General features: G+C 41.9%; 1 protein-coding gene across 3 annotated transcripts in view; it reads left to right on the top strand.

Moving 5' to 3' along the window:
• LRRC7 (leucine rich repeat containing 7) overlaps positions 1 to 18,296 on the top strand; it is a 572,907-nt gene that overhangs the window by 477,547 nt on the left and 77,064 nt on the right. For all 3 annotated transcript variants that reach the window (XM_056814946.1, XM_056814945.1, XM_056814947.1), the window contains exons 17-21: positions 1,133 to 1,381; positions 5,677 to 5,877; positions 7,572 to 7,683; positions 7,898 to 8,078; positions 13,996 to 15,676. In XM_056814946.1, coding sequence (XP_056670924.1) covers positions 1,133 to 1,381; positions 5,677 to 5,877; positions 7,572 to 7,683; positions 7,898 to 8,078; positions 13,996 to 15,676 — 2,424 coding nt within the window. The remainder of the gene's footprint in view (positions 1 to 1,132; positions 1,382 to 5,676; positions 5,878 to 7,571; positions 7,684 to 7,897; positions 8,079 to 13,995; positions 15,677 to 18,296) is intronic.

The raw sequence follows: 18,296 nt of genomic DNA, 5'->3' as shown, positions 1-18,296 counted from the left end.
ATATCTCGGTGCCTTGGTGATGGTGGGCTCAAAAGAACTTGGGAGGATTGTTGTTTCCTTTAAAAAAATTAGTCTTGATCGGAATTCAAGAGCACCCAAAATAAAGGAAGAAGGTGCGAATCTCCAAAAATGTTCAATCCTAATAGCAATGTGCTCTGCCCTGGACTTTGGCATTATTTTCATACTTAACTGAATTTCCAAAATTTCTGCCAGTTCTCACTGAAGATCTTAATAGAGTATCCAAGAGGGCATGAAAAGTGCATCGAATCGAATCTGGTGTGTGTGTGAGAGAGAGACAATAAAAGCAGAGCTACTTTGATTCCCAAATACCGTCCATTTAAGTCATTATTTAGAAGTCTGGTTTGTGGAGTTTATCAGTCAATTGCTGAGCATTTATTAAACTCTTCCTGTGTACCAGCCACTATACTAAGTGCTGGGAAGAAGAGAGAGGCCAAAGCAGGGTCCCTACCCTCTGGGTGGTGGGTTATTATTGGGGGAGGAAAGTCCAGGAGGGAATCGGGGAATTATTCTTTTGATTTAAGTTCCTTTTTGTTTTCTTGGCTTCCACATTAGCTTTTCTTTTTACTTTGGAGCTTACTTTGCGGTTTTTGTCGTTGTTCTGATTGTGTTTTAATTTTTATTTTAAAATTTCCATCTACTTGGTTGTGGCTGATTCAAGTATTTCCAATGCCAGTGTTTCTGGGGCAAATTAGAATACATTCTTCTAAATAAGTCATCATGGAGGCATGATGAATGGGTTACACTGAAATCTTCAAGTAGGTTCATCTCAATTTTCTGGTTCATTACATGTGCATTAAATTTAGGAGCCATTTTATCTCTTGTATATACCGATTCAGAACATGGGAAATCATGCACTATTGACCTATACCATCGACGCACACATGAATTAATGTCTAATTCCCCAGCGTGTGTAGAGCGTAGCCCGATTGCGGCATTTTGTGACCGATCTTAGGACCTGTTGGCATCCAGCCATATTATTGCCGTTGGATAAAAATAGAGTTTTTCCCCAAAAAATGCACTCCAGGTAGGCTAGAGAGAAATGGTAACAAACTGAAAGTGTTGTTATAGTGCTCCTCTTTCTCCCAGAAAATGGAGATTCCTTCTCCCGCAGGATCAGCCTTGCCAAGCCCCCTGGGAAAGGGGCCAGCGTGGGATTACCCTCCAACCTGCCAGACTGTCTGGCGATTGCTGCACACCATGGGCCAGGTGTGATCAGCAGATCCAAGACATGCCAGTTGCCCAGATTGACCCACAGCTGGCTTGGGGGTGTATAAGTGGCCTCCAGCAGGAAAGGAGCATGTGTACTCCATTGCCCGTTGCAGCAAATTCCACCAGTCTTCCCTCTCTAAGTGGCAGACAGGTAGGCCTAGGTGTTTGGGGCAGGAGATCCCCCATGTAGAGGCTGCCTTGGAGCCAGTGGCTTATGGGGTATGTTCTGCATGGTTTTTGCAAGGAATGATGACTGACAAGCTGCTTTCTAATTGCCATTGTTCCATCCAGATGGATTTTCTGATGGATACTTGGCAATGCCAGCATCTGTGTGGTGGGCTGGGGGAGGGGGCCTGGTCAGTGGGAGGGAGGGGGAAATAACTCACTGGGGTGGCTCTGGACTTGGGGGGACCAATTTTGGCTAGTTGGTAGGTTTTGCTGTTAAACGTGGACTTTCCCATCCTAAGCATGAGAGCACTGCAAGAACTTTAGCCATCCCACAGACGTGCTGACAGTCAGACCACTGGACCACCCAGACTTTGTGGTGGAGGGAAGCTGAAGTGTGTCAAGCTTCCAGTTTTTAAATTTGGATGGAATTTCACAGGAAAGGCACATTGAACAACACTAAGATGGGTTTCTCTTCAAAGACACCCATTTCCTTTGGAGTCGCAGCACCCAGCACCATTTTAATGAAACAATAAATCTGCCATCACAGTCTAAGACTTCCATTGTGTTGATTATCACATAAGAATCAATGGTATTCCTGACACATACTAGACTGATTTGGAGGGAAGGAGGCATGGCCTAGCACATAGGGAACTAGCCTTGAAGGCCAGAAGGCTCCGGTTCCAATCTGCCTCAGACTTTTGCCAACTACGGGAACCTGGACAGAGCAATCATGTCGTCTTTCTTAGCCATAGTTTCTTCGTCTGTGAATTGAGGGTGGCCAGGAAGTTCCTCTGGCCCAAATGTATGAGTCTATGTTCTTGTGTCCTGTCGAAAAACACTTCTGCAAAGTAAGGCAGAGTGAAAATCTCTTCCTCTAAAATGGTCATCGATTTCCTTTCATTTGTTCATTTTCCATCTGAGAATATCCCATAATGCGATGACTGGCAGAGCAACTATAATCTTTCTCCCGAAATTTGACTCTCTATTGTCTTTACAGCCCAATAAAATTAGAATCAAGTCAATTCTGAAGGAAACCACAATCGCTCTGTTGTAAAGATGGAAATTTGTCCATGTTTAAGTTCTAGGATTGTAAATATCTATACAATTCCTCCACTGTGTGAAATTTCTACTTCAAAATTAATGTTTTGATATTTCCAAACCTCAGATTTACTCTTTGAATTTATGATTTCTGAACAAGATGATTTTCCAGCTGATTTAAAAATGAAAGAGAAAGAACATCACACATTGGCCTGTTTTACATAAACTGATTGAATATTTCAGTAGGATTTCCTGTTCAATAAAATGTATTTTACAAATACTACAGAGCAAGTGAAGAATGCAACATTGCAATCATTGAAAGATACATTACCTAAATTTTAACAAATTTTCATTTTTCCATGGCTTATAGTAGAAGGAGACACTCTGTCCTAAGCAATTTCAAATCTTAATAAGAAACTAATTCCATAATTTAGATTGTTGGGATATTAACCAGTTTCAGATCATATCGTTATCATCGCAGGAACATTCGGCAGCCATGTTGAAAATTTGTACAAGAATCAGGAAGGAAATGGCAAAGAGGCATTTACTGACTTTTTCAAAGTCGGCATCATACCATGTTGTGATACACATTTCAATATTTAGAGAAAGTTTTAAATAAACCCCAGTATATTTTAAATAAACAGACAAAAGATTCTAAACTGCCAGTCTGTCTTCTACATACATGTGTATGTGTGTGTGTGTGCACGTGTGTGAGTGTGTCTCACGCCCACACTGGTGAGTCGCTTATATAGTCCCAAATACGTTCATTTGGTCTATCCTCTCACCCATGTAGACTTCTTTTCAAATACATCTGAAGAAGAGTAGGGAAAAGCCCAAGGTAGCCCATGGCAACACTTAGAAGTTGGAATCCCAGTTCGCCAAAGACCAACATTCATATTACCTTCCTTGATGGTATACTTTAATCTTTCAATGACCTGTATGTCTCCTGCCTCATTTTATCATTATAACCACCCTGCAAAATAGATTATACAAGGATTCAAATTCCTATGTTTCATGTAGAGAAATCGAGTCCCAGAGATTATCTGACTTCCCCATAGCAATTCTTCTTGCTAGTAGGAGAGCTGGCCCCAATGATCAGCTCTCCTGACCTGTCATAGCCCAGCAGTGCTTTCCTCCAGTGAAGCCTCCCCTAATCAACTTCAAACAAGTAGATTATTTCCCAGGCTAAATATCGGTCTCCAAATTTGTCACCCACAAATACATTTTCCCTTGAATACAGGCTATGTAACCAAAATGCATTCACTGGACAAAATACTCAGAAAATGTTATGAATTTAGTTAAGAACTCATTGCCACGTAATTCTGTCATTAGCAAATGGGTTTGACAAAGAATAACAAATATTATTCCAACTAGATCTTGAATAAGCAAAATGGCTTCCTTTCTTAACTTCCTCCTCATTCCATAGAAATTTAATTCTAAATAACTTTGCAGATGAGAAAGAAGTAGTGGCATGTGTCACTTTAATTTAATCTTTTTCATATTTGAGCTTGACTTTTCAGATCAATGCTATGTTAACAAAAATCATGTTGATAGAAATTATAATGCGGCACAAAAATATTTGCATTTTAGAAGTAATCGCATTTTTCTTCAAACTTCCGATGTCAAAAATACTAAAGTTCAATAAAATAATTAAAAATAAATCAACTATGGCAGATGAACATCCCCGATACCAATCTAGATAGTCGTGTACATTGCAAATTTCTAGCCAAAATGCTATTTTTTTTACATTTTGAATTTAAGATTCACCATATGGGATGAAACTGTTAAAAAGCACTTTTATTAGAGTGTTTCAAATTGCAAATAAGGCTAATGAGAAATTTGTATTTCTAAATTAGTTTCCATGCTATGAATTCGCATCAATTTATATGATAGAAAAAATACTAAACTACCTGTCTGCCTTACTACCAGATATTTTCCATCTCTCTAAATATATTTTTAAATAATTGGTTACTTCCTACCCCTATTAAAAATATAATCTGGGCAGTGCCATAAAAAGAAGTTTTTTGTTTGTTTTGTGTTATTGTTGTTGTTGTTATTAGTTTAGGGAATTCGGAAATGTTCATTTCCTTTTTGATGGCAAAATAATTTCTCTCATCCACATTCGCCCTGCTTCCTAAGAACCATAGCGAGTTACGCAGGCACAAAGACTCCCACTCGCTCAAACACACACACAATTTCTGCATTTGGATGAAAATCCAAAGTTGCCATATTCAGACGTTTCTCTTTTGGGAGATAACACTGTTTTTAATGAAGGGAGGCAAATTTACACCACTGACTGCATCTTCCTTATTTTTAAATCAGTTCTGATGACTATGTCTGTTTCAGTCAAAAGACACTGTGATTTGTGCGGAATTTCTCGTTTTCCATAAATTACCTGTTCCGAATAGTCACATCCATATGTTTCATCAAAGCGAAATCAACAGAGTGAAGCAGAGCTTTGAGTTGGTTCTAAGGCTAATCCTTGCCAGAACAAAAGCTAGACTCTTGGGTCAGGAGATCATAATCTGATGGCATGGAAGCCCCGTGGCCTTCCAGCATAGCCTTGCTAGAAGACTGCCTCACTTCTCCATTTCATTTGCCTAGTTTGAATCTGATCTAACAAGCCCACTAAACTGTTGTACTTGACTTGGGTGAAAACTCAACGTAAGTGACCTTTCCGATGCTTTTCTCTCCTACTACTTTGGAAATAGTGGCTGTTTCCAAGTAATGTGTTCATTAACATCTCTCTGATGCATATTAGGACACCAGATGTTATCTACTTTTCTTTTTTTTTTACATATAACAACACTGCATGAAAATCATCAGAGGGGGGATGTCTCCCCTCCTTTCCTGCATGCGTATCATTAACATCAGCAATATTACTTAGAAGTAATTCATGGATGGACGAAATTCATCCACAAAGTACAAACACTTCGGTGACCGATAGAATGATTAAATAGTGTAGAAGCTCTGTCAGTCTTTTAAATGTTTAAATTGCTGTGATTCTCAGGCATCTGCTAGGTAGGTGTAGGTGGGAGAAGAGACTACAATCTAAATGCTGCATGCCCAAAAGACCTGGGGAGTATGATAAGCACTCTTCTACCCAGAGCAGTCTTTCAAGTGCCTAGAGTACTCGTGATTTCACGTGCATTTTCACTAGCTAGTCCATATGCAATGGAAGTTTCTTGAAAATGGGGGCCCAAGACATTTTGTATTCAATTTCTTCTTATAAACTTGCAGGTTGAAATAAACCTAAAGCGATACCCAACTCCTTACCCAGAAGATTTGAAGAATATGGTAAAGTCTGTTCAAAATCTGGTGGGAAAGACAAGCCATGGAGTTCGCGTTGAGAATTCAAATCCAACGGCCAACACGGATCAACCTGTGAAAGAGAAGTATGAACACAAGTGGCCAGTTGCCCCAAAGGAAATTACAGTTGAGGTATTTCCAAGTTGCTAGCATTATTTACTAGTTGGTATTTCTAGTCTTATTTAATAGTTACTAGCAGCATGCGTTGGTTTTTCATAGTTCCCAATAGTATTTCTCATACTAAGAATTACTAATGGTATGTCCAAGTTCCTCGCAATTTTAGATTTAGATTATTGGAGTAGCTAAGCAGTAGGACATTGGTTTGTGGTTAACAACTAGTCCTGAGTAAGTCAAGTACTTCTAGGAGAGTGGTTGACCTTTTTGAAACTCATCCAAACGGGCAACTTCCATTGAATAAATGAGTGCTACTTCCCATAAAATGGCACCCAATTTTCCAAACTTTTCTCAAGAATTAGTTGACTCTCCCTGACAGCTCTGGCCAACACACTGTAATGATAGGCTTTTGACTGACCCAAAATATTCATTAATACTAACCCTTAGAAGGAAAAAAGTTTCTGTTGTAACAAATTAAATGAATGACTCCTGATTGTTGCAATGATGCCTAGTTCAGACTTTCAACATAATTTGGATTAGAGCCAATGGCACATGATTTCCTTCTTTGGGTCAAGTCTAAAACTTAACAAGGAACAACCAAATGGCTCAGGGGATAGAGAGCCAGACCTAAAAACAGGAGGCCCTGAGTTCAAGTCTAGCTTCAGACACTTCCTAGCTACAAGATTCTGGGTGAGCCACTTACTAGTGATTACCTAGCCCTTACCATCCTTCTGCCTTCGAAGACAGAAGGTAACGGTTTAAAAAAAAGGCATCAACAACAATAAAATACTTTAAGGGAAGGAAGTGCTCCCTTCCCACTGCCCCCTCCATCAGAATTTGGACACAAGGCCAAACACTCTCTCCAGTGGACATTCTATCCACCGTTCTATCTGCCTCATGTTTTAAGCCTGTCCTAAGCCTCAGACCCATCAGAAACACAGACATGTACATGAGAGAAACTGCCACGTGGAAGCTGGAGTGTGACCCTTAGAATCCATCAGGAAGACTTTGGCTTCTTCCCTGACTGAGTGGCCATGGGCTAGCCACTTAATGATGGTGAATCTCAGTCTTCTCCTCTGTCAAAGAGGAAAGACAGTCCTGGGCAGCAGAGACCTGACTTCAGAGTCAGGAAGGCATGGGTTCAAGACCTGGCTGTGACTAGGTAGGAGTCACTTAAACTCTCCATGCCCCAGGCAGCTCTGTGATCCTGTAAACTACAAAGAAGCTGTCCTTTAGGGAGCTTCTATCCAGGGAGCTCCCCACCAATCCCCAACACCTCTAGATCCTGACATCCCAGGGTTGGCAGTGAGGCACCAGTGCCTGCCTACTGGGTATAAAGTGCTTGACAGATTTCACAGCACTCTAAATAAATGCCAATGTGTGTGTGAGGTCTCGTCTCTCTTTTATTATGGTTTAACTCGATGTCTTCTACAAAGGACATCTGAGAGCATGGCTTCTACACTTCTGGGGCCACTCAAGCATCCTGCCTAGAACTCTGCGCACAGTAGGCACTCATAAAAATAGCTTGGCTGCTCAACCAATGAATGTGGGTTTGTCTGCCCCATGTTGGCAGCTTCTGGTATCTATGTGGGTTTTCTCCTCCCCCCCCCCACCCCCAGGTCCTTTGAGCTGTGTCACCCCTATCTGATTCCAGGCAGCCTTGGGTCACTGATGCACATTCATAGGTTTTCTCTTATTTTCCTGCCTCTCAGGATTCTTTTGTCCATCCAGCCAGTGAGATGAGGATTGGGGAACTTCACCCTTCACTGGCCGAGGCTCCGCTATACCCTCCCAAACTCGTTCTTCTAGCAAAAGACAAAAAGGGTAATACTTTCAAACTGGCATTTAAGTGATTTTCCGAGTACCTGTGCAGGATTGCCCATCCGCATACCCTGTTTCCCCGGTATTTCATGTACGTCTGTTTGACAATCGTGGTTTCCAAGAGCAGAATGCAGTGTTTGTGTGGGGAGCGTGTTGTTCTAGGAAACGTGAATTGTAAATAGTCACGATTCTGCTCAATTTCCCCCTTCAATTTCAGAATCAACGGATGAGTCTGAAGTCGATAAACCTCAGTGTCTAAATAACAGTGTTTCCTCGGGTACATATTCGGACTACTCGCCTTCTCAGGCTTCCTCAGGATCATCGAATGCCCGTGCTAAAGCGGGGTCCCTGCAGACCACAGCTAAAGATGCTGGAAATCATTCTCTGTGGGGCAACAGGTAGGTCCACCTATTGGCTCTTTGGGGTTCTCAGATGACTATTTTTTTAATCATTCTTTTAAAATGAAAGTAAGTGAACACTGCCCTCTCGCCTCAGGGATTAGTTTCAGCAGAGCAGTGAACACGACAAATAGAGATTCTTGAATCAAGTTGGCCATATATTTGAGGACCGAATAAGTGAGGGCACTCTGAGGATGGTGGAAATAGGGTGCAGAGATCTCGTTTGCCCTCCACATTCCTGAACCATGTAGAAAACTACCACGGTAGAGCAATGGCCGACTGGCTCTAGATCAACTCCATAAAGTCATTGTGGCCTGCAAAAGCATTTAGCTTATCGCCTCTGAAGTCTGCCCCACCTTCTCCGATTCCTGAGTGAGCAAAATCCAAGATCAGCAGCTATTCCTGGCAGAAGGGGCAGACTCATGAAAAGGAATACAACACTGTCCTCTGTCTTTGAGCCCTGTAATAATTAAAATAGTGGAAGACATAAACTGTAGTGATAAAAGAGTGGTTGACTTTAATTGTGACCACAGAAAATATGTTTTCAAGACAGTGTCTTGTTTTAAATCAAATATAAGGTGGTCGCCAGGGGAAAATTCCCAAATATTAAATATACCCAAGTCAGCTGGGTTTTATAGAGATTTTAATTAATACAAATGAGGAATTAAAGAAAGAGAGAGAGAGAAAAAGGAAATAATGAGAAAAAGGCTACACCAGCCTAGGCCAGCATGAGCCTGCCTAGGCTGAAAACCCTAAGAGAGGGATCAACACATCAGTCTTTTATCAACTCACCACAAGATCTCTGAGAGGGAGCCCCGAGAGACCCTTCAAGGCAGCTTTGGCCAGCTGCCTCCTCCAATTCAGCCTTTCCCAGCTGACTCTCCCAAGAGAGAGATTTTCATCTCCTTTTAAAGGGAATTTTCTCCTATGTCACCTCCCCTAAGTTCTCACATCTACCAATCACAGTAGATGTTTTTCAAAGGACAGCCCATTCTTAATTCAAACCTAAGAAGGCTTAAATCTTTTATTAAGTTCACACCAGAAAACCTCTGAGTAAGTTTCTCACCTCTTTGCTCCTTGTAAATTCACAAGTTGCCTGACCTTTAAAGGTACTTAGCACCCTTTTGTATTAGATCTAAAAATAGGCACAGCTTAAGAACTTTTGCCTTACTATAATTATGGGTTTAAGTATTTTTCATTGTTCAGCAAGCAAGAAGTTCCTTCCCCTAAAGCAGGCTTAAGTAGGGGTGGAGTAGAAGTCTCACATTCCTGATCTAAGTTCCTTCATTGTTTAAAATGGGGAATGATCTTAACCAAATCTTATGAAGTAGGGTCTGAGAATTTTTAAGGCTCACAATCCAACCTTATGATCATTGGGAGACTAGTCTGCCCATTGATCATTTAACATAATCATTTTGTAATCCTAAATGTACTTCTAACTATAGATATATACAATATTCAATTTTCTAAGAGGAAATTAGAGTAGTGAGGGAGGAATTGAAAAGAAAGAAAGCAAAACCAATGTTTTGCTAGGTGCATTGATAGAAAGCCAAATTAGGGGCAGTCCCTTTTGGCATAAATGTATACATTTACAATAAATGTTCAATCAAACCATATTCAGTTCAATCAACCATATCCAAAATTCATTCTTGATCTTCTTAATGTAGTATAGGTTTTCTGGCATCTTTCTGCAACAATTCATTCTCTGGGTTTAGGAGTTAGCAAACTTCTTTCTTAAAGATCTTTTTTCGAACAAAAATCAAAAATCTTGGATTTTTATAAAAATACAATCTCAAACAAAAAAATCAAAAATTCCTGGATTTTAAATTAAAATACAGCCTTCAGTGAAGATTGATCCCTTTTGTTATTATTTTTGCTTTTGTAAGCAATGGTCAAATTATTGTCAGAGGGGTTAATGCTTCCCAGACTTTTTCATTTTTGCAAATATTATGTCTCCACCATTGACATTGTCTTTAGCAACAGTTAAGGAACTACTATGAGAGTTCAAAAATGAAGCAATGAGATATGATGGCAAAAATTCTGGGTTGGAAATATAGGGCAAGTTCAATTTCCAGCTCTATTACTCACTAAATGTGTACTATTAAGCAACTCATTTAAATGCTCTGTGCCTCAGTTTCTTGACCTGTAACATTTTGTGAGAACTAAATGCCCTTTAAGGTGCCTTCCAACTCTGAAATTATATATACATATCTCTCTCTCCCTTGCTCTCTCTCTCTTCCCTCCCTCTTCCTCTGTCTTTGTCTCTCTGTCTCTCTCTCATATAGATATTTGTGTACGTGTATCTTTATGTGTGTATATGTATCCATTTTTGTTATTCAGTCATAACTCCATGGGCCACAGCATGATGAACCTTCTGTCCTCCATTACCTCCCAAAGTCTGTCCAAGCTCATGTTTGTTGCTTCTATGACACTATCTATCCATCTCATCCTCTGCCATTCCCTTCTCCTTTTGCCTTCAATCTCTCCCAGCATTAGGGTCTTCTCTAGTGAATTCTGTCTTCTCATTATGAAAATGACCAAAATAGTTTAGCTTTAGTTTCAATATTTGATCTTACAGTGAATAATCTGAATTAATTTCTTTTAGTATTGACTGATTCGATCACCTCCTGTCCAAGGGACTCTCAAAAGACTTCTCCAGCACCGCTATTTGAAAGTGTTAATTCCATGTTGCTCAGTATGCTTTATAATCCCACACTAACACTTCTGTATTACTCCCAGAAAAACCATAACTTTGACCATGTAGACCTTTATCAGCAAGGTAATGACTGCCTTTTAGCGTGTTGTCCAAAATTCCCATGGCTTTCTTTCTAATGGGCAAGTATCTTTCATCATGCCTGCGGTCACTGTCTGCCATGATCTTCAAACCCAAGAACAGAAAATCTAACACTGCTTCCATTTCTTCTCTGTCTCATGCCAGGAAGTGAAGGAACCAATTGCTGAGATCTTATGGGTTTTTATGTTAATCTTCAAAATAGCTTTTACATTATCTTCTTTCATCCTCTTCAAGAGGCCTCTTAATTCTTCTTCACTTTCTGCCAGCAGAGTGTTATCATCTGCATACTTAAGGCTGTTTCTGTTTCTCCTGGCAACCTTAATTAGGGCTTTGGATTCATCCAGTTGGGCATTTCACATGATATACTATGCATATAGGTTCAACAAATAAGGTGACAATTTGTAACCTCATTGTACTCCTTTCCCAGTCTTGAGCCAATCAGTTGTTCACTGTTAGGTTCAAAATGTTGCTGCTTGACCACCACAGGAGCTCCTCAGGAGGTGAGTAAGATGATCTGGTGCTCCCATCTCTTTGAACTTGCCCCATTTTGTTGTGATTCCCCATCCTGCCAAAGGTCTTTGTGTAGTCATTGAAACAGAAGTAGACATTCTTCTGGAAATCCCTTGATTTCTACAAAATCCAGCAAATGTTGGGAATTCAGAATCTGGTTCTTCTGCTTCTTTGAAAACCAGCTGGTAGTTTTTGATTCACATATTGCTGAAGTCCAGCCTACAGAATCTTAAGCATGACCTTGCTGGCATGTAAAATGAGCACAATCAGTTGGTAACTTGAACATTCTTTGGCATTAGTCTTCTTTAGGATTGGGATATAAGTTGATCTTTTCCAACCTAGTAACTGCTGTAATATTGAGTGCTGGCATATTGAGTGCAATACGTACAAAGCATCATCTTTTAGGATTTTAGATAGCTCAGCTGGAAATCTATCCTCTCCACTAGCTTTATTATTAGCAATGCTTCCTTGGGTTCACTTGACTTCATTCTCCAGGATGTCTGGCTCTAGATTATCAGTGATGATAAGAACATTTTTGTAAAGTTCTTCTGTGCATTCTTGTCACCTCTTCTTTATCTCTTCTGCTTCTGCCAAGTCCATATCATTTTATCATGCTCATTTTTGCATGAAACATTCCTGGGATATTTTCTTGAACAGATCTCTTTCCCATTCTGTTGTTTTCTTCCATTTCTTTACATTGCTTGTTTAAGAAAACCTTCTTGGCTCTCCCTGCTTTGGAGTATATCTTTCCCATTCTCTTTCCTTCTTTCCTCACCTATTTATAAAGCTTCCATAGGCAGCCATTTTGCTCTCTTGCTCTTCTTTTTTTGGGGGATGCTTTTTGTTGCTGCCCCATACAGTATTATAAACTTCTGTCCATAGTTCTTCAGGTAAATGTATTCATTATCTCTACTTCATATTCATGGGGAAATTATTTGGGTCCTATCTATATGGTCTACTGGTTTTCCCTACTTTCTTCAACTTAGAAGTGAATTTTACATTAAGAAACTGGTGATCTGAGCCATAGTCAGTTCCAAGTCTTAAACTGACCATATAGGGCTTCTTCACCTTTGGCTGCAAAGTATATAATCAATTTGATTACAGTATTGACCATCTGGTGATGTCTATGAGTTGAGTCACCTTTTGAATTGTGAAAAAGAGTATTTGCTATGACCAACAAGTTCTTTTGACAAAATTCTATTAGTCTCTGCTCTGCTTATTTTGTGCTCCAAGACCAAACTTACCTGTTGTTGAATTATCTGTTGATTTCCTACTTTAGCCTTCCAATTCCCTACAACAAATGTGCCATTTTCTTCTGGTGTTATTTCTAGACGATGTTGTAGGCCTTGATTGAAATGTAAGCTTTGGCTTCTTTGGCATCAATGGTTGGAGCACAGACTTGTATTGCTGTGATGCTGAATAGGTTATCTTGAATTCAAACAAATTTCATTCTCTCATTTTTTGAGATTATATACTCTCACCCTTTTTGACCAGGAGGGCTACTCCATTTCTTCTAAGGGATTCTTGCCCACAGTAGTATGTGTAATGATCACCTGAATTAAATTCACCTATTCCCATCCATTTGGGTTCACCAATACCCAACTGTTGATGTCTCATCTTTCTGCCTCCTGTTGGACCACCTCTAGCTTGGTTCATAGAGCTTACATTTCAGGTTCCTATGCCATAATCATCCTTATAGCCACAGACTTTGCTTCCATCCCTAGACATATTCACAGCTGAGCTTGCTTTGGGAATTTGGCCCAGCCACTTCATTCTGGAGCTTCTTGTAGTTGTCCTCTGATCTTCCCCAGTAATGTGTTGGCCACCTGAAGGGCTCATCTTCTAGTTTCATCTCTTTTTTTCCATTTTTGTCCTCTTCTTGGGATTTTCTTGGCAAAGATACTGGAGTGGTTTGTCACTTCCTTCTCCAGGGGATCATCTTTGTCAGAGCACTCTTCTATGATCTGATATGATCTCATAGTTTCATTTAGCTAAAAAAGCCTCTCTGCCATGACCCAGGAGGAGATATGTATATATTCACACATATAAATATATGTGTATATATAGTATATACATTTAGCACAATTTTTGAAATTTATTATATATCAATCATATACATACATCTATGCATGTGTGTATATACATATATATGTGTGTATATACACACACACATATAAATGCTGAGAGTAAATTAAGTCCTTTCTGATAATGTTTTAGTAACTTTGAATAAGGGATGCCAGATAGAAATAGTTGACCTATTTTATTTGAAGGATTTTTATTGACCTAAAAAGAACATTCCAAATTATCTTTTAGGCTATGATTTTCATTCTTAGAAAATATGTGAGTGTTTTGTCCGACAGAGTGTTTAGCACCTATTTTTACTCACCATTCTGAGTCCCTGGGCTCTGAGTAGACATTATTTGGAGATGATATGAGTTGATTAGATGAGCCAAAATTCCTTGAGAGAAGTTCCTCTGATGTTCATAGTTGATTATTTCTGTCTGTACACCCGTCCTGGGTGCCTACATGACTATTTTCTACCCTTTGTTTATTCATTGGCAAAGACCAAGGGGATTGCCATTGTAATATTCCCTCTTTTTATCCCCTTTGCAGGATTGCACAGTCTTTTCCACAGCCTATTGACTCAAAGCCATTACTCAGCCAGCGTGAGCCCGTGCCACCAGGGAACTTGCCCCCACGTCCCGAAAGGCGACCGATGAGCGAAACCTTCGCGGATCCCTGGAACGACGGCTCCCATTACGATAACACAGGGTTTGTTGCAGAGGAGAACACTCAAGAGAATGCCAACAGTAACCCTCTGTTAAGCTCTAAATCGAGAAGCACATCTGCTCATGGACGCCGGCCTTTGATTAGACAAGACAGGATAGTTGGCATTCCGCTGGAACTTGAACAGTCCACACATAGACACACACCTGAATCAGAAGTGCCTCCTTCCAATCCTTGGCAGAATTGGACCCGAACCCCTAGTCCTTTTGAAGACAGGACAGCTTTTCCTTCTAAATTGGAGTCCACCCCCACCACCAGCCCTTTGCCAGAAAGGAAAGACCATATAAAAGAACCAGCAGAAATAGCTAGTCCTTTCCCTTCAGGAGTTCCCTGGGAGTACCACGATTCCAATGCTAACAGGAGTCTCAGTAATGTCTTTTCTCATATTCACTGCCGCCCAGAGCCTTCCAAAGGTGTGATTTCAATTAGCAGAAGCACAGATAGGCTTTCGCCAATGATGAAAGACATAAAGTCCAATAAATTCAAAAAGTCACAAAGCATTGACGAGATAGACATCGGCACGTATAAGGTCTATAACATCCCGCTAGAAAACTATGCAGCCGGGAACGACCACTTAGGGAGCCACGAACGGCCGGACAAAATCCTGGGGCCGGAGCACGGCATGTCCAGCATGTCTCGGAGCCAGTCGGTGCCCATGTTAGACGACGAGATGTTGACTTACGGCGGCAGTAAAGGGCAGCCGCAGCAGAAGCCCTCCCTGACCAAGAAAGTCTACCAGTTTGACCAAAGCTTCAATCCGCAAGGAGCCGTGGAGGTGAAGGCGGACAAGCGGATGCCGCCCGCGTTCCAGCAGAACCCCGAGTACGTGACCCAGCCGGGGAAAGGCATGGCGAAGGATCTGGTCAGCCCGAGAGCGTACCGGGGCTACCCGCCCGTGGAGCACATGTTCTCCTTCTCGCAGCCCTCCGTGAACGAGGAGGCGATCGTCAATGCCCAGTTCGCGAGCCAGGGCTCCCGGGCGGGATTCCTGCGACGAGCCGACTCTCTGGCGAGCTCCACGGAGATGGCCATGTTCAGACGGGTCAGTGAGCCGCACGAAGTGCCCCCGAGTGATAGGTATGGCAGGCCTCCGTATAGAGGAGCTCTGGATCGCCAAAGCAGCGTCTCAGTGTCTGAATCCCAGTTCCTCAAAAGGAATGGCAGGTACGAAGATGAACATCCTTCATACCAAGAAGTGAAAGCCCAGGCGGGAAGTTTTCCAGTTAAAAACCTTACCCAGAGGCGGCCATTGTCTGCGAGGAGCTACAGTACAGAGAGTTATGGCGCCTCCCAAACCAGACCAGTCTCAGCTAGGCCTACTATGGCAGCTCTTTTGGAAAAGATACCATCTGACTATAACTTGGGTAACTATGGTGACAAGCCATCAGATAACAGTGATTTAAAGACAAGGCCCACTCCTGGGAAGGGAGAGGAGAGCTGTGGTAAAATGCCTGCAGACTGGAGACAGCAGCTGCTTAGACATATAGAAGCTAGAAGGTTAGACAGGGTATGTCTGGCATTTCTCTGTAAGAATGTCCTCCATGCCTTTAGTTTTACACTTTGATCTTCGGAGTTCTTGTAGTAAAGCATGAACGACATCACCGAATAGCCATAACCCAACTTTGCTTTGTGTCTGTGTTCATGGTAAGACGACTACAACAGGTTACCGATGGCGGAGTTCCTTTTTAAAGAGCCGATCAGAGTCGGTCCTGCGGGGGTAGGGACTGTCCAGATTTGGCCTCCATCCTCTGGGCGGGGGAAGGCGGGAGTCGATGGTCCTTTCGTTCTCTTTTGAGCCCCTGAAGTAAACCGCCTCTGCCAAGGCTCAAAAGGGTGCCCCGACAGGCCAGAATGGGTCCCTCCACCCAGGGATAGGAATGCCTTCATTCACTCTTCTCCCAGGAGATGAATGACGTCTGAAAGTCAGGCCGATTTCATGTAGACAAAGCAATGGGATTGTTTGAGTTATTGCTGATAATGAGCAATAAGCATCCCAGCAGGAAAAGGGGAAATAAAGTAAGTCAAGATTGAGTGTCCTCCCATGCATTTCATTTCTCTTTTTTTCATTCAGGCTTGTTTTATAGAGAAGGAAATATTGAGATCCAATTTTTAAGTCAACAAAAATTTAAAATGATCCTTTGGGAAGATCAAAAGCTTAGAAATTAGCCTGCCTGTTACAGTCACTAAGAAAACTCATCCAGATTCAATCAAGTAGGAAGCCACCACGAAGGGTGCCTTCTAGAACGATTTCAGATTCAGCCTTGTTTTGGAGACACTGAGAATCTCTCTGTCTTAGAAACTAAACTATATCGAGGAGAAATAGGCTCTTTCACCCTATAGAAATTAATTGAGTGAGTGAGTCGTGCAGTGGATTTCACTGATTTTGATTTGGTTATTTTCAGCGTACGTAGGGCCTCCCCATAGCTCTTCTCAACTGAAGGAAATTTAAAGGGGTTTGTTTTATTTATTTTGAAGAAGAAAGGATCTCTCGTTTTCCGTGGATAGCTCTGGAGACCAATTGTAAATTGTTCAACATCCTTTACTCTATTTTAGATTGGGGCTAGGAGACCGTGGTCCCCAGCCTTTACCTTTACTATATAGCTCTTTCATTGGGGGTTTCACGTTCTCAGAGGTAATTCTTTTGAAGTCATTGTATTAGCCGTAACATCTGTGTCGTGGATACGTGACAGCCCAAATGTTTAGGAAGGAGGAAGAAATAGGAGGTAGGAGTTTGGGAATCCATTTTTTTCCAAGGTGAGAATCAGTTTTTCCTTATCAAAAATTCCACCAAACTGTCTGCTTCCAATAGATAGGCTCATTCGTTTGAAGGGCAAGTTTTCAGATGGAAGCCGTTGCTGGGGAAGGCTCTGCCCCTGCCTCGTTACAGGCCAATCCTCTCTTGGCTCCATATAGAAAGATAACAGAGAGGGGGAATAGCGGGGTTTATCTGCATTATTTGGAATCACTCGCTGCCTGGAGGCATGACCATACTTTACATTCTAACACGAGAAACCGAGAAAAGTCCTTAGAAACTTTGCAGCACACTTTTTGCCAGCTACTGTAGCATGCAGTTAGGTGGGGATAACAAATAGCAGACGCCCCATGAGATACAAAACAGTGTTGCCCCTGAGTTCCCAGCTAGCCCTTCCATGGAATAGTAAACGCGATACTCTCTGCAATCAGCAGCACGCTGACGGGTGCGAGTGGCGATGGACATGGAGAGGGCATAGAGAAGTGAGCCATCTGCCCCGAACATTCAGGAAGAACTGAGGAAACAGACACCATCCAGTGAGCTGGCCTCTATGTGCAGGAATCTCACACACTAACTCTGTGGCACCTGCTAGAAGCCTGATTCTCTTCAAAGTAACTAGGGTGAAATCTGTCTCCATGGCTTCTCCTTTAGTTCTGAAGGACTAAAACGCCTCGAGTGATGCCAAGGCATCCCAAACCTGGAACCTATTAGCAGTTAGCTTCTCCCTCTTAATCGCCCACCTAAGTGAGCCATACTCTCCATCCATTGAGCTGCCCGGCCACCCAGGCCGATCTCTGCCTACCTTGGTCCCTAAAATGCCCAATTAATTCTGAGAACTGAAATTCGGCCCCTTCTACAAGGGAGGCATCTATGGCAAGACCCCAGCAGGAACATAGTGTATTTCCCCTGCAAGTCACTCAGGTCACTAGAGAGAGCCCTGAGGACCACATTCCAGAGTTCTTTGTTCCCTCTGTAAGAAAGAGAACTTCCAGGCACTAAACAGCATCACTGGGGTAAGGTGGCTGTTTTCCTTGGAAAGAGCTACAGAAATAACGCAAAACCAAAAGCCCAGACCGAGCTTCCCTCTTTTTAGCCATAGAATGGCTATTTATCTGCCCCTCCCAATCCCCTATCTTGCCCCCACCCCACCCCCAGCCGTACCACAGATTGTTAAGGACAGAAGTTAAAACAGCTGCTCCTTCTTGAACCAGGAACTAGTCGCCAAAGGAATGGCTCCTGCTCAGAGGAGTTGTTTTGCATCCCTCTTCCTGGCCTGTCTTGTTCATTTCCCTTTTAAAGGGATGACCATCGGAATAAAGCAATTATTGGAGAGCAAATAGATGAATCAAGGCAGCTGGGAAGTCTCAGTGCAGTT

This window comes from Monodelphis domestica, chromosome 2 (assembly GCF_027887165.1).
Source record: "Monodelphis domestica isolate mMonDom1 chromosome 2, mMonDom1.pri, whole genome shotgun sequence".
Classification (NCBI taxonomy): domain Eukaryota; kingdom Metazoa; phylum Chordata; class Mammalia; order Didelphimorphia; family Didelphidae; genus Monodelphis; species Monodelphis domestica.
This window is presented reverse-complemented; position numbering and strand designations above follow the sequence as displayed.